We start from the raw sequence: 21,984 nt of genomic DNA, 5'->3' as shown, positions 1-21,984 counted from the left end.
AGTGCTCCTTTGGGGGATTATCGAACAAAATGTGACACTGAGCCTCATGAAGAGACATTGGGACAGATGACCAACAGCTTGGTCAAAGAGTTAGAATTTAAAAAGCGTCTTAAAGGAGGAAATGGAAAGTAGAGAGGCCGAGTTTTGGGTAGAAAATTCCAGAACTGCAGCACAGCCACTGGTGGCCGTCTCAAATTACAGACCAGCTGGGGACTGAACTCTGCCTTCTATCAGAGATTGGAAATGGTGAATCAGTTTTCCAGCAGTAATGTTTTACACTCTTCACCTAACTCTACTTCAGTCGCTCCTCCTGTCCAATAACAGGGGTGATCTGCAGCAGCTAATAGGTGGTGCTGATCCGAGGCTGAGGTAACAGGTCTGGAGAAGCTGCAGCAAGTAGCTGCTGGCTGGTGTCACAACTCCTCTGATTTTCTTTCTGAGCTGCACTCATCTTTCAGCAGCACGTAGAATTATATATAGTGCGGAAGGAAGCCATTCAGCCCATCGTGTCTGCACCGACTCTCCGATAGAGCATCTTATTCAGCCCCACCCCATCCCCGTAACTCCATATATTTATCTTGCTAATCCTCCAAATCTACACATCTTTGGACACTAAGGGACAATTTAGCATGGCCAATCCACCTAACCTGCACATATTTGGGCACTAAGGGGCAATTTAGCATGGCCAATCCACCTAACCTGCACATATTTGGGCACTAAGGGGCAATTTAGCATGGCCAATCCACCTAACCTGCACATTTTTGGACTGAGGGGAAACTGGAGCACCCAGAGGAAACCCACACAGACACGAGAAGAATGTGCAAACTCCACACAGTCACCCAGAGCTGGAATTGAACTTCAGTCCCTGGCACTGTGAGGCAGCAGTGCTAACCACTGTGCCACCATGCCACCCAATGTAGGATCACAATCTCAAATGTTTTGGGAGTTACAGGTACCATCCCGCAAACACCCTGCATCAGCATAACATCTCCAGTGTGAGTTATAATCACCTGTCAACAACAGATAGTCAAGGTGAGGGGTTGAACAGCAACTCTGTAAAGCCCTGCCACTCTCTGCTCTTCATTGTCCTTCTATACAATTTCTCACGCACACCCTTTTTCTCCTCTTTGTTCCCCACCTTTTAACACAATGGATAGATGGAGTTATGATACAATCGGCTATAATCCAATTGAATGGTGGCGTAGGGGCTGAAAAGGCCTACTCCTGTCCCATATCTTCCTGAAGCTGTTGAAACTTGCTGAGATATTTCTACTCCATTAACCAAGTGCCCATTCTTTGCTGTAGATGGTGACATCGACAAGGGTCATTCTCCAGGACGTGGCATTATCGCGACTAAGCTCGTTCCTTATCTCATCCCATTCCAGTACATGTTTTTCAGTGAGGCGGCTGTTAAGGTTCAGGATCAGGAATTCTGTTTTCTTTTTGTTTACTTTCCATTTCCTGACACACTCAGGCAAATTGCAACACACCAGTTGGATGTCTTCAGCTAATTAAGTGCAGGACCTATGACCTTTAGGTCTGTACAGCTCAGGATCGCCATGGCAATGCATTTACCCACTGAGCCAGTGGAGCACCAATTTCAAGAATAACGTTCTGCGATTGTGTGATATTAGAATCTGTCTAGGTCAGTTTCTGAGAGAATTTTTCCCCTGAGAACTCTTGCTCAATAAATAATGCTTTCAATTCTGTGTTCTCTCTCTCAGATGTAAGTTGCAATGGTGGCTCGAGTTATAGTGAATGCAGCTGCCCTGAGACCTGTTCTACCTCCCAACAGCCAGACACCCAGTGCTTCACTACTGTCTGCGTGCCCGGGTGCCAGTGCCCTGCAGGTAACAAAGGGAAATATACACAGTATAAGATCAGTTCCCATGTTCGAATATACATCTACCCGTCATAGAATTAAAACCCCATGAGAATAACAGAAAGATACTTATCCTCAACCTCATCAGATCTCTTTCAATCCCTACCCAACCCTGACTCTGTCCCTCTTCTCTAACTAAACCACAGTTCAATTTTCAACCAGTCGCCGTGTATTGCATTGTATGGCAGTGCATACCACCAATCCAGATTTACTGCATTATGTAGCAGTTGATACCAACAGCCTCAATTCACTGTTAAGAGTCTGTGCCAACCGTTCTGTGTTCTGTGGCAGTCTATGATTGATGGATCAAGGGCTGTACCAATGCAACATTCTGTACCCACTGCCACTGCATTGACAGGTGGTCTATACTAATTGAGGGCTATTTGGCAGTGCTGGTGGCAAATTAATAGTAACTAAGTATAGGCGGCACAGTGGTTAGTATTGCTGCTTCACAGCGCCAGAGACATGGGTTAAATTCCAGCCTTGGGTGACTGTCTGTGTGAAGTTTGCACGTTCTCCCCAGGGCTGCATGGGTTTCCTCTGAGTTTTCCGGTTTCTTCCCACAATCCAAAGATCTGCAGGTTTGGAGGACTGGCCATGCTAGATTGCCCCTTAGTGTCCCAAGATGTGTAGGTTGGATGGATTGACGTGCTAAATTGATTAGGCTGTAAAATTCCACCTTCAAACCTCCTTTGGCTCAGCAATGATCGATTCCTTGAGAGAAACTTGAGGTCCTGGTAAAATATCAATTTTTGCACTCCAACTTCTATGGGAAAACTTCTCACAGTTAACAGTAGGAAACTTAATAATTCACATTTTGCATTCACTGTATGAAACTATTTTTAGTTCACTTGTCCTAAATAAGATCTGAATATTATCATTTAAGAAAATAATCTTAGTACAAAGTTGGTTTGGAAACCATTTGGGTTAATAAGTTTAACTTACTAGCTTACTAGCCATCACAAAATGAATGGCAGCATTGAGTTGTTCCTCCAGCATTACTTTAAAAATGCTTTGCACCTGGTTACCAAAATAATAGGGCAGCAGCTCCAGTAACTCGGGTTAAAAATCACGAAAGTAGCTCAGTTCCTGCCCACAGTCTCAAAGCTACAACTGGATTCAGTTTAATATATCAAAAGAAATCTCTGCTCTGTTTTGAGAGCAACAGAACATGCAGGAAGTTGTTCTGTGTTCCCCCACCTCAAGTACAAGTCAAAAGAAACACTCCAAAGCAAAATCTATTGAAACAGGCCTCAACCTGCTTGCATTTCTGGGGTTAGGCACTTAGTGCCAGTGTTTGGGTTAGAGGGAAGAAATTTGAATGTTTAAAGATATATTACTTTAAACGTGTCGGGCGACACGGTAGCACAGTGGTTAGCACTGCTGCTTCACAGCTCCAGCAACCTGGGTTCACTTCCTGGCTTGGGTCACTGTCTGTCTGTGTGGAGTTTGCACATTCTCCTTGTGTCTGCGTGGGTTTCCTCCGGGTGCTCCCGTTTCCTCCCACAGTCCAAAGATGTGTGGGTTAGGTTGATTGGCCATGCTAAAATTGCCCCTTAGTGTCCTGAGATGCGTAGGTTAGGGGGATTAGCGGGTAAATATGTAGGGATATGGGGGTAGGGCCTGGGTGGGATTGTGGTCGGTGCAGACTCGATGGGCCGAATGGCCTCTTTCTGTACTGTAGGGTTTCTATGATTTCTATGACTTGTTTTTTGTGCAAATCACTGCACATTTTCCCAACTGCTTTGTGTGATGGAAAACAACAAATACTTGCATTCACGTAGCACCATTAACCTAGTCAAACATCCCTAGGTGCATCAGGGACTCAGAGGGGGAAAAAAAGAGTAAAATGGGGAAATAAGAATCCTGATCTTGTCTACTTACAAATGGAACACTAGTAAAATGGCGAAATACGAATACTCATCTGAATTGGGTTTTTTTCTGGGGACACGCAGGGGAAAATATGAATGCTAAGCAGCAGGAGATGAGGAGAGGTAGCCAAAAGCTCAGTCAAAGAGGTAAGTTTTAAGGAGGGTCTTAAAGGAGGGAAGAAATTTAAGAAGGGAATTACACAAACTGCGACTGAAAGCATGGCCACCAATGGTGGGGTAAAGGGAGAGAGGTGTTTCACAAAAGGCTGGAGTCATATGGACAAGAATTGGGCAAGGCTTGTCATGTTGAAGGAGGTTACAGAAATAGGGAATGTGACCACAATAATGTTTCCAGCTTCAGTTAAACTAAAGTTGGATCTCCTGAAATTGAAGAGGGAAATTTGCCGGCAAACCTGTTGTATTTGTGTCAATGTGTCAATATAATGGACCGAATTTTATGCTCCCCTCAGGTGGGTTCTGCGGTGGGGGATGAGTGTAAAATTACATGGATGGGATTTCCTGTGGAATCCCACCCATCCTGACCCAGGGCCTTGTGGGGGGGAAACTTGCCCTTGATTCTAGTAAAGACCTTTAAGTGGCCGCTTTATGGTTATTTAGGGGCCTTTTCCCACCCAGCCTCAATTTTTAGGCTGGCGGGCGTAGGTCAGAGGAAGGTGGAAAACCGAAAAAGAAACAATTCTCCAACTTGGGCGGGAAGTGGTGGGGGAGGGGGGGGGGGGGTCGCCTCAATCAGAAGACCCCTTTCCTCCGGAACCTGGGTGTGCTCTGGCCCTCCCTCCCCTTCCCGCCACCACCCTGGTCTACCCCCCAATGGTGTGATCGCCCCTCCCCCAACCACTCCCAGGGCATCCTTACCCTCCTGCCTCTGGTGGGAACGTGTTATGCGCCAACTCTCAGGACGGCATGCCAAGATTCTGCCCAAAGTGTAATCTGTTTTCTTTGGCTGTGAGGTGTTTTGGAACATCTTATGGATGTGAAAGGTGATACATCCTTGTCAAAGCTCATTTCTTTGTGTAATCAGAATGATTTCTTTTAAGTCTGTAGTATCGCGGAAAGATTTATGATCCTTTTGCTCTAGAAATGATTGGGCAAACTTAAATTCTCTTCTACCTCAATCTGATTCCATTGGTCTCTGCAAAGGTGTGACATTTAGGTTAGATCTTCAGTGAATTATTCATGATCAAGTGTTGTTCCTCAGACATCTTTCCTAAGTTTTGTTGGATGAAGTGATGCCAATACTGCTCCTTCTCTCTCTGACTCAACTGAAGCATCTTTCTTTTGTTGGCTGCACAAGTTTCTTTCAGTTTCCATTTGGTTCACGAATAGTAGCCATGAAACTGTCTCCTACATTAGAACATCAAAGGAATGTTGTTTATCCCTATCAAAGTATGTGTCACCTTTTATTTCTATAAAAATGTTTCAAGGCCTTCGATGTGTTCATTATTATGTGATCTTGCAGCTCATAATTTTACCAGAAGTTGGCAACTGCTGGACAGTAAGGCTATCCTTAAGGTCTTCCCAGAAACTGTTCTGAAACGTGGATGTTGAAATGTTTTATAATCATCATAAACGGAATATGAAGCAGGCTCGTTAGCCTATTTTACTACCTCTGTATTTTGGACTTTTTCATTCATTTTAAAATGGATTCCTTGAAACTCTTGCCAGTCAAAATCCTGCCAATCCAAAAAACAAATACACATTCAACTCTTTATTTTCTGTCTCATAGTCACTTCTCTATGTAACCCTCTGCTGACCACTATATGGGGCTACTATTTAAATATTCAATCAACAGGATCCCAAATTCCTAGCGGTTGATGTTGATTTGGCTAATTCCCTGTTTACCCATAAATGTCAGTACTGTAGTCGGAATATCAAAAATAAATTTAATAACAAATATAATTAACAGACATAAAACAGTGAGCTCTGATCTATAACTGTTGGGGCCCATCCGTTGGTGCACACATGGGGAAACTCGTCCTCAGTAACACACTTGTAGATACTGTTCCAGTTGGATTGTATAGTCCCCACCAGTTACTCACGACACACACACACACAGTCCAGAAGAGAGACACGTGTGGAAGATGATGCTGTAGGAGGCAGAGGTGCCTCGAGCTATCCGTGCAACAACGCAGGTCCAGTGCGCTGAAGGCTGTCCTCCTCGGCAGTAATAAAAAGAACAGGCCGGGGAACACCTGGCTGCCTCTCCCTCCAAACCGAATTCTCACTGCCTGGGAAAAACTCCTCTTCAAAACGTGGCTATCTCTCTCCGCACACTCCCTGCCTTACTCTGCAGCTGCTTCACTTCCTGGCACCTTTTTTTTCTTCCCACCCCTAGACCAATTCGATTGGCCCAGCCCACATCACTCAACAAACACCCTCCTGTTCAGCAAACAGGACACTGAAACCCACAAGGGACAAAGAACACTTGTAAATGTCTTCCCCACAAATCCCCATTTTTCTCAGTTCCTTACATCTATCTTTGCAGCTATATTCCTTACAGTAACACATGCTTTAATTTTTGTATCAAACCTCTTTGACAAATGCTTTTTGAAATGTATCATATGGATCTTCTAGTGGTGGTGATGTGTTACAGTTCACTCAGGAAACCGGAGTTCCTGTAGTAACATACACTTTCACATGCATGTTGTAGTCTGGAGCTAGGAATAGTGATGGTAGAGGCTCCAACTTTCTTCCCATCCCTTGGCTGACCAGGAATCTCTCCCATTCTTATTGCCTGCCATTGATTTGTGTTGGAAGGATTTCAACACAGAGGTTGGATAGGCTTGGGTTGTTTTCGTTGGAGCAGAGAAGACTGAGGGGTGACCTGATCGAGCTGTACAAGATTATGAGGGGCATCGACAGAGTGGATAAGGAGCAACTGTTCCCCTTGGTTGAAGGGTCAGTCATGAGGGGACATAGATTCAAGATGAGGGGCAGGAGGTTTAGGGGGGATGTGAGGAGAAGCCTTTTTACCCAGTGGGTGGTGACGGTCTGGAATGCGCTGCCTGGGAGGGTGGTAGAGGCGGGTTGCCTCAGTGGCACGTCATAACATTCAAGGCTATGAGCCAAGTGCTGATAAATGGGATTAGGTGGGAGGGCAGGTGTTTCTCACGTGTTGCTGCAGACTCAATGGGCCTCTTCTGCATTGTACGATTCTATGATTTGTAAGTTGTTACTCAATCTGGTTGGCTGCCTTATGACCACATCTTCCTTGGCCATAAAATCCTGGGCTAGGACTTGAACCCAGAGTTTCTGACTCAGACCCATTGTGCAATATGTCCTGCTCATTAAATCATCTAGCATCATGCCTAAACGTTTTGAGCTTTGGAAAATTATAACTAACACATCTCCGGTTTTCTCATCCATTCCTTTTAATATTCTGGACAGAAGTAGAGTGTTTATCTTGCTTTGGTCCACTGTTTTATTCATTACCACTGCCGCTTTTGGACTGAAATAAATTTCCGATGTTTAACTTCTTCTGTATCTCTGGCATTGTCCAATTTGTCTGACTAAATTCTGTGGTTCCACTTCCTTATCCTCCAACACTGTCACGCCTCAAGGTGTTTTTAATGGGCGTGTCTGCTGGTCCTTTCAAAGTTAACCATTGTTTGTGATGCTCTGTTCTCCCCTTTTAGGCTTGACATTGCAGTTACTCACATTATAGTAATTATTCCCAAGATAGTCCTTGCTTATCATGTCGCCATTTCCGGTTTATTACTCGTAATTGTTTTAAAGAAAGGTGTATATGGAAACCCTGGTTATACACTTAGTGGCATTGGGTACAAAAAAATGAAATTAGGCTAAACCTATATGAATGGATGGATAGTCTCAGTTTTATTACTGTGTCCAATTGTGTGGGGCAACAAATTAGGAAGGATAACGGTACAGAGGGGATTTTCCAGATTTTGGCGGTATGGGAATTTTAGCTTTGTAGAAACCAGCTGGGATTGTTCGAGAAGGTTAGGAGGAGACTTAATTAAAAGTTATGAGGGAGGCATCCTGTCCTTGCTCAATATCCCCCATGCTCTCACTTCTCAGCAGGGACTAATGGGTGCTGGGATCTTGACTTTACACTTCCTAACTCAGAGGTGCTTTATAGTGTTCCTCTTTCTATTTTCTAGGTCTCTTCATGCATCAGTCAAATTGTTTGCCACCTTCACTGTGTCCAGTAGAATCAGTTTACAGCCAGAGAGGGACCTCTTCCCTTCCAAGTTTGTGATGGCGCACAGCAGTGGTCTGCTTATACTCACACGTTGATTGACTTTACTATGAATCCTCATGGTTTGATGATGGGAGGGTTGGTGAGCCTTCACTGAGTGGATTTGGACATATAGCTGGCATGAGACTGGAGAACATACACTGGAGGATGGATGACAACTTTTAAGGCCTGTGACTTTGTGAAGTACTTTATGTTAGATGCCAAAACTGTGAACTACTGATCGACAGATTATTGAACAGAATTTTATTTATTCAGATGGTACAGCTCCCATATTATTACCTCATTAGAATTGAGAACTACTCTGTACAGTATTGTATAAATCATATTATTCCTTTAATCAAAATCTTTCTATGGAACGTACTATTTGAGTTCTTATTGCTTTTGTACATGAAATGAGAGACTGGATTTACATTAAAATACTGTTATTAGTAAGAGTTTAAATGATACCAACTGTTCATTCCTTTCTGTCTTTATTCTGTGAAGAATGTCTCTGCTCAGTTGGTGTAGCACCATTGTATATGTGTTTGTAAAAGACTATTTCAATTCACTATTTCTAATGATATTATCTTGAGGTGAGGTGCCTATCCTAAACTAGGTGGAATTGTTAGAATGAGCTGGTGAGGTAGGACTGATTTGCAAAGGTAATGCAACCCATTTTACTCATTTCAATTTAACTGATGCTGTATGATAATCACCCTCCTCAACTTTACTTTTTAGTTCAGTCACTTAATTTTGTTTTTGATTTGATTTATTATTGTCACATGTATTAGTGTAAAATGAGAAGTATTGTTTCTTGCATGCTATACAAAGCATACCATTCATAGAGAAGGAGAGAGTGCAGAATGTAGTGTTACAGTCAGAGCTAGGGTGTAGAGAAAGATCAACTTAATGCGAGGTAGGTCCATTCAAAAGTCTGATGGCAGCAGGGAAGAAACTGTTCTTGAGTCGATTGGTATTCTGGTCTTTCTGCCATCCGCTGCATTGCCCAAACCCCCCCATCCCAATCAGACAGGACAAAACGTGCGATTCCCACGGTGAGTTCCCCAGCATCTTTGCTTCTTGGAAGAAAAGAATTGGGAAAAATGAGGAGTTTGGACTGGCCACCCAAGGCAACGTGCATACCTCAGAATACAGGTAGAGGTCTGCCGATCTGCATTTCCATGAGTAACATCCTGAAGGGAGGAAAAACCATTCTTTATTGTGAAGAACATTTGTGCCACATTCCATCAGAGATCTCTTTGATACAACCTCAAGCTGTAGCATTATATACATTCTAGGTTCCTGGTTTGTAAGAGCTCTCTAATGGAAAACTCCTGCAATTATCTCACCATTCTACTGCCATCATATACACGACCTTCACAATGGTTACCTATACATACAACCTCTAAAAGCCATTTTTATTGGCCCAGATTTTTGCACCTGTTTCAAGTTCACAGAGATGGGAGAATTCCTGGCTCCACGAACCTGACCTTTTAAAAAGAAAAGTCCGCCCCGACATCAACTTTTCATAGAGTCATAGAATCCTACAGTGCAGGAGGCCACCATTTAGCCCATTGAGTCTGCACCGACCACAATCCCAGCCAGGCCCTATCCCATAACCCCATGCATTTACCCTAGCTAGTCCCCATGACACAAAGGGGAAATTTAGCATGCCCAATCCACCTAACCCGCACATCTTTGGACTGTGGGAGGAAACCGGAGCACCCGAAGGAAACCCATGCAGACACGGGGAGAATGTGCAAACTCCACACAGTGACCCAAGTTGGGAATCGAACCCGGGTCTCTGGTGCTGAGGCAGCAGTGCTAATCACTGTGCCACTGTGCAGCCCTATCTGCGGAGACTCGAAAACAGACTCGAATAGGAAGAAGTGAGTAAGCTGCCAGGTGCAAAGGCAGGCTGAGTCCAAGTACAGCCTTGGGGCTTTGGTACTGTGTCCATAATTTAAAAAAAAATTAAAACATAAAACATCCCTCCAACCCTGACCCTGCACATCCCCTCAACTCACACACACTCCCCATTTCCCCATCCATGTTACTTCAAACCCACCCCAATGGATCCTCATACCCTGCATGCCATCCTCTGCCCCTCTACCCACCTTCCATGGTCCCTCATAACCTCTATGTCAACCCATGACACCCATACACCCCCTCCTATCCTTTGTAGTTCCTATACCATATGGAACCCATACCCCTCATTTACCACCCCTTTCCCTTACCCTTTTAGTCCAACTCACCTAGTTTCCACCATGGGCAAGCCTCAGAAGCCTTGCTGACATAAAATAAAGATGTCTATTGATGACATCACAATAAAAAAAACATTTAACACATTGAAACAAACCTTTATGTTCTGCAACCGCTTGAAGCTGTCAATCAAACTGCTCACAGGCACCCCACAGTGATGATAGAACACAGAACATTACAGCGCAGTACAGGCCCTTCGGCCCTCGATGTTGCGCCGACCAGTGGTACCAATCTAAAGCCCCTCTAATCTACACTATTCCAATATCATCCATTTGTTTATCCAATAACCACTTGAACGCTCTCAACGTTGACGAGTCCACCACTGCTGCAGGCAGGGCATTCCACGCCCTTACTACTCTCTGAGTAAAGAACCTACCTCTAACATCTGTCCTATATCTCTCACCCCTCAATTTAAAGCTATGTCCCCTCGTGCTAGCCAACAACATCCGAGGAAAAAGGCTCTCACTATCCACTGATTATTCCCTGATGTTTGCAAAATAAGTAATTGCAACACAAATCCTATCATGATAACCATCAGGCTTATATCAGCAGACAGAATCAAGCACTGATTTTGTTTTGAACTCCACTCTTTAAAAAAAAATTGAAGCCCATCACAGTGTAATCCATTGACAGCTTTGACAGTTCCAATGAGTTTTGACAATTTGAGAATTTACGCACTAGTTACGCACAATCATGTCTACTTTGAACAAAGTTATTGGTTGCCTTATCTCTCCAAAAAGCCTCTGCCAAATGGTACCAATTCCGAAGGATGCCTTTTTGGAGAGGTAAGGCAGCCAATGAGACATTTAAGACACAGACGAGAAGAATTTTTTCTCTCAGAGTCTCTGGAACTTTCACCCTCAAAAGGCAATGGAAACAGTGGCCGGAATTTTATCACCTCGCCCACTTCTGAATCGGGGCGGGTGAGACTCGCAGAATGGCATTCTCCGTTGGCCTTGGTCTTACAGGCCTCGGACAGGCAGGGCGGTAAAATTCCGGCAAGAGTCTTTCAATATTTCTAAGGCAGAGCTAGATAGATTCCTGATTAGCAAGAGGGTGAAAGATTATTGGAAGTAGGCAGGAATGTAGGGTTGAGGTTACAATCAGATCAGCCATGATTTTATTGATTGGTGGAGCAAGCTCGGGGGGCCGAGTGGCCTGATTCTGCTTCTAACTTATATGCTCAAGTGTGTGTGTGTGTGCAAAGAAATTTAAAGGGACTATTATTGAAACAATTGGGATATGCACAATAACTAAATTAAGGGAATGTTGCTTCCAAACCTGGCTAAGAACAATGGCTGCAAATAGAAGTTTTGTATAAACATTTGGCCAGTGATTCACATCATATTCTCCCTTGTGCCAGTAGATAGAAACATAGAAATTGCGAGATAAAAAAATGTTCATGATCCATCTAGTTCATCTTCAGCTATGCTGGTAGTTGCATGATACAATAATAATGGAATTGCTAACTAATGATTGTAATCAGTACCTATCAATTTGTTCACTAAAGAGCCAGGCATGAAGTGAGGCAACCCCCATTTGGATATTCCTTTGTTGCTCTTAGTCAGAAGGCATTCTCTTGACTTCCACATATAGGCAATGCACAAGCAGGCATGCCAACTGGAAAAATACCTTCAGTGACGGACCCTTTCCTGCATATCAATTCATACAGCTCCAAATTCATACTATTATACATTTAGACAGTGTATTAGCCTGGTGCTTCTCCTTGCTGCAAGTTTAGGATTTGGGAGTTCTTAAAGCTAACTTTGTATTCTTCCTATGTGCCAGCTCTATGGCCAGAGATTGAGAAATGTCTGCTTATACATTCATATGTGAGGCTTCTTGCGAAGTTCCCTTGTTTGGTGGTGGTGTGTTGACTCGGAATCCATGTTGCTGTTGTTGCTATTACATGCATGTTGTTGTTTGGAGCTATGGATAGTGATAGTAGAGGCTCCACCATTCATGGTGCCCTTGTTTAACATCTGCTTAACTCTGGCTTCTACAAGAGCTCCCTGTGCCAGGGCCTTTATGGCCACATGTGCAGGCATTATCTGTGTTCAGGGGATTTATGCAGATCTGTTAAGAGCTGCCATATCCATAAAGTTACTGCAAATGCAGATAAATAGACTCTGTTACTTCACAATCTGCAGCACACAATCTGCCATAGTCCCCAGTCATGCACATAAACTTAATCTCACCACAAGCACAATTCTTTTGAAAGCAGCATCCACGAAAGTGGAAGACAAGGGAATGGACTATTAAAATCATTGAGGTTAATTAATGCCGAAAAATTAACAGCACTCACTGTAGAATTTTAACCTGACCTACTGAACAGGTGGCTCGACCATTTGGCTGAAGTCATCATTGGACCTGATTGCAAATATTATTGGTGGCCTGAGTGAGGAAGCCACTGGCCTGAATTCTCCCATCCTGCCCGCCACTGGAATTCTAGCGGGCAAACTGTGTAACCGTCCATTGAAGTCGGACAGGTATCTCCGGTTTTCAGGCAAGCGCGACCAAAGAATCCCACCCACTGTGTTTTTCACACCACGAAGAAACAGTGAGAAGAGGAGCCAAAATACGACCAGGTAAGTCTAAACAGGTACATTTTGTTCACTATCATTCTAGGACCATGAGGAATGGAACAAGGATATTAGACATGTTCTGACATTGGGCTATCATGCATTGCAATTTATATATGGCACTCATTGTCCAGATCAGATCCTGCCCTGATGACGTGCTGCAAATCTTTATTTCTCTGTGCTGACCAATATTGCTCTCCATTGAATGAGTTAGAACTATAGAATTATATGACACAGAAGGTGGCCACTAGCCTGTCGTGATGTTGTAGGGTAGTGATTACAGTTCAGTAGGTCTGGAGAAGACTAAATCGTCATACATATGTTAACTGCAAGTCTTTATTGACTTTTAGAACTATTTAGAGATATATAGTGCAAGCTAGGAAGTGTCTCTATGCTTGCTAGCACACACAGCTCTGTCTAACTCTAAATGGACCATGCGTGAGGATCATACGTTCTCTTACATCACTCTGTAGGCAGCACTGTACTCAGTCCCACTTTAGCCCCAGATGTGCCAGACTCTTATACTACACATCTGTAGTTACTCGCAGAAAGAGTGTCCGCTTAGTCCCACTCTCCTTTCCTCATTTTGTTTTTCCCATTTTAAATATTTATCCATTTTCCTTTTAAAAGCCAAAGTTCTACCAAAATTTTAGTAATGCATTCCATGTCCTAACAACCCAGTGTATAAAAGGTTCTCAACCTATGTGTTCTTAAATCTCTTCCTCCAAGTTAACTAATTCACCAATTGGTTTCCTCCTATTTATTTTCTTAAAACCCTTAAGAATTTTTGACACCTCTCTCTTTTGCTCCCCTACTCTTATATGTTCTATTACAAAGTTCCCTGGTTTCTCTGATATCTCTCTATAACTGAAATATCTCATCGTTGGTATCATCATGAAGTCCAATTTAAAGAAGCCCTCTTCACCTTTGCCTTGACATTTTTTGAAGTAAAATGTCCAAAACGACACACAATACTTGGTTTAGATAAAGTCGTAGAGATATATAGCACGGAAACAAGCCCTTCGGCCCAACCCCTCTATGCCGACCAGGTTTCCTACACTAAATTAGGCCCACTCTGTTTGGCCCATATTCCTCTATACATTTCCCATCCATGTACCTGTCCAAATTACTTTTAAATGTTGTAATTGTATCCACCTCTACCACTTCCTGTGGCAGCTCATTCCATATACACACCATCCTCTGTGTGAAAAAGTTGCCCCTCAAGTCCCTTTTAAATCTTTCCTCCCTCACCTTAAACCTATGCCCTCTAGTTTTGGACTTGATCAAAGATTTGTATGAGGTTTGGAATTATCTCTTTGTTTCTATAGATTATCCCCCTATTTATAAAATCTGTACTTGCATTTTTTAAATTGGACTTATAAATTTGTCTTTCTAATTTTAAAGATTTGAGTATCCAGCTCGTAAATCTATCTTCTCCCTATTCTTTTTGAGATTTTACAAGTCAGTCCATATTTTGGGACTCAGTTCCAGGCTTCGTTAACATTTTGGAAAGAGGAAAACTAAGTGTTGTGTCTCCTTTTAAAGTGCTACACTCCTTCAAACCCATGCAGCAGCATCTTAATTCCCATTAACTGATGAAAAATGTTCTTAACCATGATGAGACCCTGCTTATTTATTGGCAGATGGCTATGAATCATGACCAGCAATTTTTCTAATTGAAATTTCATCCAGTTGAAAATACTAGTTTGTTCTGCTGATGGTACAGAGTTAAGTGGCGCAGAATTACATGGCATTGTGCACACTTGTTGTTTTGGATGGCACGATGGCACAGTGGTTAGCACTGTTGCCTCACAGAGCCAGGGACCCGGGATCAATTCCGGCCTCGAGTCACTGTCTGTGTGGAGTTTGCACGTTCTCCCTGTGTCTGCGTGGGTTTCCTCCGGGTGCTCTGGTTTCCTCCCACAGTCACAAAGATGTGCGTGTGAGGGAGATTGACCATGCTAAATTGACCCGAGTGCCAGGGGATTAACAGGGTAAATATGTGGGGTTACGGGAATAGGGCCTGGGTGGGATTGTGGTAGGTGTTGACTCGATAGGCTAAATGGCCTCCTCTGCACTGTAGGGATTCTATTCAAAAACGTGTGTGTTAATGGAACAGAGCATGTGGTGTTGGATGTATTGATTGTACTGTATACTGGGTTTGGGAATGGTATAGTCTGTCGAGGGTTGTGCCTAATGTATAAAATGGCTCCTCAGTGTGTAAATGATGCAGTTGGTGTGAGGTGACATACTTCGATTGTAATGCCTCTGTGTAAAATGTCATGAAAAGGGGCAATTATTCATTGCGTGGCGTGCTCTCATATTCATACTACACATTTGCCTGTTATTGTGGGTTTGTCTTGGGACTTCTTGGTTTCCCAATCGAGAAGGGAGCCGACTAGAGACAATAGACATTCATACAAAATACCTTTATTTACATCACTATTTACAAGGTTGTAGAGCAAAAGGACATAGCTTCAGCTTCTTTCTAAGGTGCTTCGCACTCTTCTCTCATTGAGTCATCATTATGATATATGTACAAACTCAGTAGCTACTATTTGAGTTTACGTTCCAACAACCAAACACCCTCTCCCAGGCCTTCATTCCTGTATTATGTGCACATCCACCTCCAATTTGGCTGCAAGCTTCAGTTCATAGCAGGCTAACTGATGAAAACTATTTTTCTGATGGGCTCATCCAGAGGACACCTCGATTGCAACAGTGATTTTAAAAAAATTATTCATCCATGGGATGTGGGTGTCACTATTGCCTCTGAACTGAGTGGCTTGCCAGGTCATTTAATAAGAACATAAGAACATAAGAAATAGGAGCAGGAGTAGGCCATCTAGCCCCTCGAGCCTGCCCCGCCATTCAACAAGATCATGGCTGATCTGACGTGGATCAGTACCACTTACCCGCCTGATCCCCATAACCCTTAATTCCCTTACCGATCAGGAATCCATCCATCCGCGCTTTAAACATATTCAGCGAGGTAGCCTCCATCACCTCAGTGGGCAGAGAATTCCAGAGATTCACCACCCTCTGGGAGAAGAAGTTCCTCCTCAACTCTGTCTTAAACCGACCCCCCTTTATTTTGAGGCTGTGTCCTCTAGTTTTAACTTCCTTACTAAGTGGAAAGAATCTCTCCGCCTCCACCCTATCCAGCCCCCGCATTATCTTATAAGTCTCCATAAGATCCCTCCTCATCCTTCTAAACTCCAACGAGTACAAACCCAATCTCCTCAGCCTCTCCTCATAGTCCAGACCCCTCATCTCCGGTATCAACCTGGTGAACCTTCTCTGCACTCCCTCCAATGCCAATATATCCTTCCTCATATAAGGGGACCAATACTGCACACAGTATTCCAGCTGCGGCCTCACCAATGCCCTGTACAGGTGCATCAAGACATCCCTGCTTTTATATTCAATCCCCCTCGCAATATAGGCCAACATCCCATTTGCCGCCTTGATCACCTGTTGTACCTGCAGACTGGGCTTTTGCGTCTCATAGTCAACCATGTTGCAGTGGATCTGGAGTCACACATAGGCCTGACTGGGTAAGAATTATAAATTTCTTTCTAAAGGACATAAGTGAACCAGATGGGTTTCCAACCTCAGTCGACAATGGTTTCATGGTTTCTTTTAATTCCAGATATTTATTGAATACATAGTGGGATTCAAAACTGGTCCCCAGAGCATTACCCTGGGTCTCTGGATTACCAGTCCAGCGACAATACCACCTTGGCATTGCCTTCCCATTGTGTGCTGTCATTAAAATTAAATGTAAGTATACTACATTTGTGTAGATATAGGTAATTTGTCTGTGATGTTTGTGCAAGTGGTTCAGTTTGTCCGTGGTTGGGCATTTTTTTTATTCATTCAAGGAATGTGGGCATTGCTGCCATCGTCAGTATTTATTACCCATTCCTTATTGCCCTTGAGAACATAAGAATCATAAGAAATTGGAGTAGGTCATTCAGCCCATCAAACCGGCTCCACCATTCGATAAGGTCATGGCTATCTGATTCTGCCCTTAACTCCATTTTCCTGCCTGTCCCCCATGACCTTAAGTCCTTTGGTGATCAAAAATATCTCAGCCTTGAATATATTCATTGAGTCAACCTGGGCACCATGTCAGAACGTGTGCTGGTTGCTCTGAGGCCTGGTCTGAACAGTCCTCCGCTCCGAGGCTCACTCAGAATGGCCCTCCAGTGTAGCTATTGTTGGAGGCCCATAGAATCCATACAGTGCAGAAGGAGGCCATTCAGCTCAATGAGCCTGAATTGACAACAATCCCTCCCAGGACCTATCCCCGTAACCCCACATATTTACCCTGCTAATCCCCGACACTAAGGGGCAATTTAGTATGGCCAATCAACCTAACTCGCACATCTTTGGAGCGTGGGAGGAAACCGGAGCACCCAAAGAAAACCCATGCAGACACTGAAAGAATATGCAAACTCCACAGTCACCCGAGGCCGGAATTGAACCTGGGTCCCTGGCACTGTGAGGCAGCAGTGCTAACCACTGTGCCATGTGCCGCCTATAAATCACTCCCACCAGTGACTTCTTTCTTTTGCTATTTATTATCTTTACTCAAACTGATTCTACATCTGGATGTTCAGAACCAAGATTGTTTTTCACTATCAGACAATAAGATATAGGAGCAGAATTAGGCCATTCGGCATATTGAGTCTGCTCTGCCATTCGATCATGATGGATTTATTTCTCAACCCCATTCTCTAACCTTTGATCTCCTTACCAATCAAGAACTTATCTATCTCTGTCTTGAATACATGCAATGACCTGGCCTCCACAGCCTTCTACGGCAATGAATTCCATAGATTCACTGCCTTTTGGCTTAATCTCAGTTCTATAGGATTGTCCCTTTACTCCGAGCGACATCCTTGGATTCTAGTCTCTCCTACTAATGGAAACATCTTCTCCATGTCCACTCTACCCAGGCCTTTCAGTGTCCTGTAAGTTGCAATGAGATCCCCATTTATCCTTCTACACTCCATCGAGTATGGACCCAGAGTCCTCAAACACTCCTCATATGTCAAGCCTTTCATTCCCAGGATCATTCTCGTGAACCTCCTCTGGACCCTCTCCAGGGTCATCCTCAGATACACTGCCCAAAATTGCTCACAATATTCCAAAGGTGGTCTCAACAGAGCCTTATAAAGCCTCAGCAGTACATCCCTGTTTTTGTATTCTATTGTACTGATCTCATCTTTTATTAACAGAGACACCCATGTCCTTTTTCTTTCTTCCTGTCCTTCCAAAATGTCAAATATTCTGGAATATTCATTTCCCATTTGTGGTCACTTAGCAACCATTTCTCAGTAGTGGCTTTCACATCATGCTCCTTTCTTTCTATTGGTGCTATCAATTTACCCGTCTTGTTATAAATGTTGTGAACATTCAGATGTAGAGCCTTTGAATCTTGTCTTTTTCCCTACTCTGACCTTATTTGCTGGTGCATTCATACACTTTGTCCTTTTCTGTCGTGCTTTGGTTATCATTGCTCACTTTGCTATTCTATTGCCTTGTCCGATCTCTTTAACTTTCCAAATCTCCCCTCGTGTGAACTCTACCCACTTTTCAGGTTAAAACCTTCCCTACAGTGCTTGTTGTTTGGTTCACCAGTTCACTGGTCTCAGTCGCATTCAGGTGAAGCCAATCCCAAAGGTGAGGTTCCATCTTTCCCCAAGTACTGGTGCTAGTGCCCCATGAATCAAAACCCATACCCATCTTTGTGCAGCATATTCAACTCTCTGATCTTACTTACCAATTTGCTTATGGTTGTTACTAATCTAGAGATTATTACCTTTTGTGGTTCTGTTTATTGACTTAGTACCCACCTGCTCTCACTCCCTTAGCAGAACTTGCTTCTTAGTCCTTACCCAGGATATAACCTGGGTAATTTTCAACATTTTCAGGTAGATGCTAGTATCACAGCTTGGCTAGGGATACAACTAGTTCTGGGGCATGGTTACAGCACTGTAAGCTGGGATGTTGTCGGGCTGTGTAGTGTACTCAGCCATTCCTTGATATTACTTGGAATGAACTGAATTGGCAGAAGACTGGCATCTGTGATGGTGGGGATGGCGGGAGCTGGCTGAGATGGATAACTTACTCAGCACTTCTGGCTGAATATGATTTGATTTGATTTATTATTGTCACATGTATTAACATACAATGAAACGTATTGTTTCTTGCGTGCGATATAGACAAAATATACCGTTCATAAAGAAGGAAACGAGAGAGTGCAGAATGTAGTGTTACAGTCATAGCTAGGGTGGAGAGAAAGATCAACTTAATGCAAGGTAAGTCCATTCAAAAGTCTGACAACAGCAGGGAAGAAGCTGTTCTTGAGTCGGTTGGTATGTGACTTCAGACTTTTGTATCTTTTTCCCGACGGAAGAAGGTGGAAGAGAGAATGTCCGTGGTGCTTGGGGTCCTTAATTATGCTGGCTGCTTTGCCGAGGCAGCGGGAAGTGTAGACAGAGTCAATGGATGGGAGGCTGGTTTGCGTGATAGATTGGGCTACATTTACGACCTTTTGTAGTTCCTTGTGATCTTGGGCAGAGCAGGAACCATACCAAGTTGTGATACAACCAGAAAGAAAGCTTTCTATGGTGCATCTGTAAACGTTGCTGAGAGTCATGCTGACATGCCCAATTTCCTTAGTCTTCTGAGGGAGGAGAGGCGTTGGTGGGTTTTCTTAACTATAGTGTTGGCATGGGGGACCAGGACAGGTTGTTGGTGATCTGGACACCTAAAAACTTGAAGCTCTCGATCCTTTCTTCTTCATCCCCGTTGATGTAGACAGGGGCATGTTCTCCTTTACGCTTCCTGAAGTCGATGAAAATCTCCTTTGTTTTCTTGACATTGAGGGAGAAATTATTGTTGCCGCATCAGTTCACCAGATTCTCTATCTCATTCCTGTACTCTGTCTCGTCATTGTTTGAGATCAGACCCACTACGGTGGTGTCGTCAGCAAACTTGAAAATCAAGTTGGAGGGGAATTTGGCCACACAGTCATAGGTGTAATCACGGTTGCAATCATTTCAACCTTCTCTTTGTACTCACATGCTGGGCTCCTTCATTGACGGTGGGAATGTTCAAGGAGTCTCTTCCTGTTCATTGTTTAATTGTCCACCACCACTCATGACTGGGATGTGAGAGGATGGCAGAACTTTGTGATCCATTGATTGTGGGATGGTTTAACTCTTTGTCCTTTTCTGTCATGCTTTGGTTATCATTGCCCACTTTGCTACTCTTGCTATTGCCTTGTCCATTCCCTTTAACTTCCAAATCTTACCTCATGTGAACTCTCCCCACTTTTCAGTTTAAAACTCTCCCTTCAGTCCTTGTTGTGTGGTTCACCAGTTCACTGCAGTATGGTGCTTTAAATGTGGGCTTTGTGGGTGGGTATATTGGTTGTACCTAATACTATATTTGATTGGTCGTGTGCTGTGCATGGCTGATGCATTGATCGTGATTTATATTGAATGTGTTTAGGTATTTTTTGGGGTTAGTTCTCTTGGCTATAACTCATAGTCCATGTGCATGGATGTTGCAAACTATAAGGTAGATGTATAGCCTGGAATTGATACTGAGTGTGTTTGGATGGTGTTATGCTTTGAGCAACTTGATGTATTGACTGAAATTTATGAGCCCTAGCAAAACTGAATTCAGTAAGATTTAGGTTGGAGTTGTACTTAACACAAAGGAAGGTGGTTATAGTTATGGAGGTCAATCATCGTAGCCCAGGACACTAGTGCAGTTCTTCAGGGTAATGTTCGAGGCCCAAACATCTTCACCTGCTTCATCAATGACCTTTCCTCAAACATGAACTCAGCAGTGGGGATATTTGCTGATGATTGCCTGTTCAGTAGCATTCGTGACTCCACAAATACTGAAGTTGTTCGTGCCCACACGCAACAGAAGGTGCACAACATTTTGGCTTGGGTTGATAAGTGGAAACATTTGTGCCACACAAGTGGCAGGCAATGACACATCCAACAACAGAGAAAATTATAACCATTCTCGCTTGGATGTTCAATGGCATTGCCATTATTGAAAGCCTGATAATCAGCATCCGGGGGGTTATCTTTGACCAGAAACTGAACTGGACCAGCCATGTAAATAAAAGCAAAAATACTGAGGATGCTGGAATCTGAAACAAAAACAGAAAGTGCTGGAAAATCTCAGCAGGTCTGACGGCCTCTGTGGAGTGAGAATGGAGCCAATGTTTCAAGTCAGGAACACACTTCGTCAGAGCCATGTAAATACTGCAGCTACAAGAGCAGGTTGAAGACTGGGATTTCTTTGGCAAGGAACTCACCTCCTGACTCCCCCAAACCTGTCCACCATCGACAAGGCACAAGTCAGGATTGTGAATGAATACTCTCCATTTGCCTGGATGAATCCAGCTCCAACATTCAAGAAGCTTGGCACTATCTAGGACAAAGCAAGCTGCTCAGTATTCCATGCAGCATCTTAACCATTCACTCCCTTCATCACCAATGCACAGTGGCTGCATCAACTACAGGACACACTGCAGCAATTTGCCAAGCCTCCTTTGACAGCACTTTCCAAACCTGAGACCTCAACCACCTCGACGGCAATGGCAGAAGATGCATGGGAATGAAAGTCCAAAAGACCTGCTGGTTAGGTGCATTGGCCATGCTAAATTCTTCCTCCGTGTACTTGAACAGGCACCGGAGTGTGGCGACTATGGGATTTTCACAGTAATTTCATTGCATTGTTAATGTAAGCCTACTTGTGACACTAATAAATAAACTTTAACACCGCCACATGCAAGTCCTCTTCCAATGTCTCAGACCAACCGGACTTGGAACTTTATCAGCATTCCTTCACTGTCACTAGGGCAAAATCTGGGAACTCTTGTCACTGTGGATTTACCTGTTCTGCATGGATTGCAGTGGTTCAAGAGGGCAGCATACCATCATCTTCTCAAGGGCAACTAGGGATGGGCAATAAATGCGGGTCTGGCCAATGATGATAACATCGCATGAAGAAATATATAAATGTATGGAACATGCATGATGGTGCATGGGCTGTTAGATAATTTGTATTGTTTATAATTTAGTAATCGATATGTTTGGACATAGGAATTGTATGGGATAGGGTTGAATT

The 21,984-nt window shown here is 43.5% G+C and overlaps 1 protein-coding gene across 1 annotated transcript in view; it reads left to right on the top strand.

The window, feature by feature from the left end:
• The window catches only part of LOC144499155 (kielin/chordin-like protein), a 32,477-nt gene extending 24,039 nt beyond the window's left edge, over window positions 1-8,438 (top strand). Inside the window, exons 13-14 of the mRNA XM_078221235.1 lie at window positions 1,725-1,850; window positions 7,896-8,438. Coding sequence (XP_078077361.1) covers window positions 1,725-1,850; window positions 7,896-7,993 — 224 coding nt within the window. The 3' untranslated portion in view covers window positions 7,994-8,438. The remainder of the gene's footprint in view (window positions 1-1,724; window positions 1,851-7,895) is intronic.
• The last annotated feature ends 13,546 nt before the right edge of the window (window positions 8,439-21,984 follow it).

Source organism: Mustelus asterias, chromosome 9, assembly GCF_964213995.1.
Source record: "Mustelus asterias chromosome 9, sMusAst1.hap1.1, whole genome shotgun sequence".
NCBI classification, from domain to species: domain Eukaryota; kingdom Metazoa; phylum Chordata; class Chondrichthyes; order Carcharhiniformes; family Triakidae; genus Mustelus; species Mustelus asterias.
This window is presented reverse-complemented; position numbering and strand designations above follow the sequence as displayed.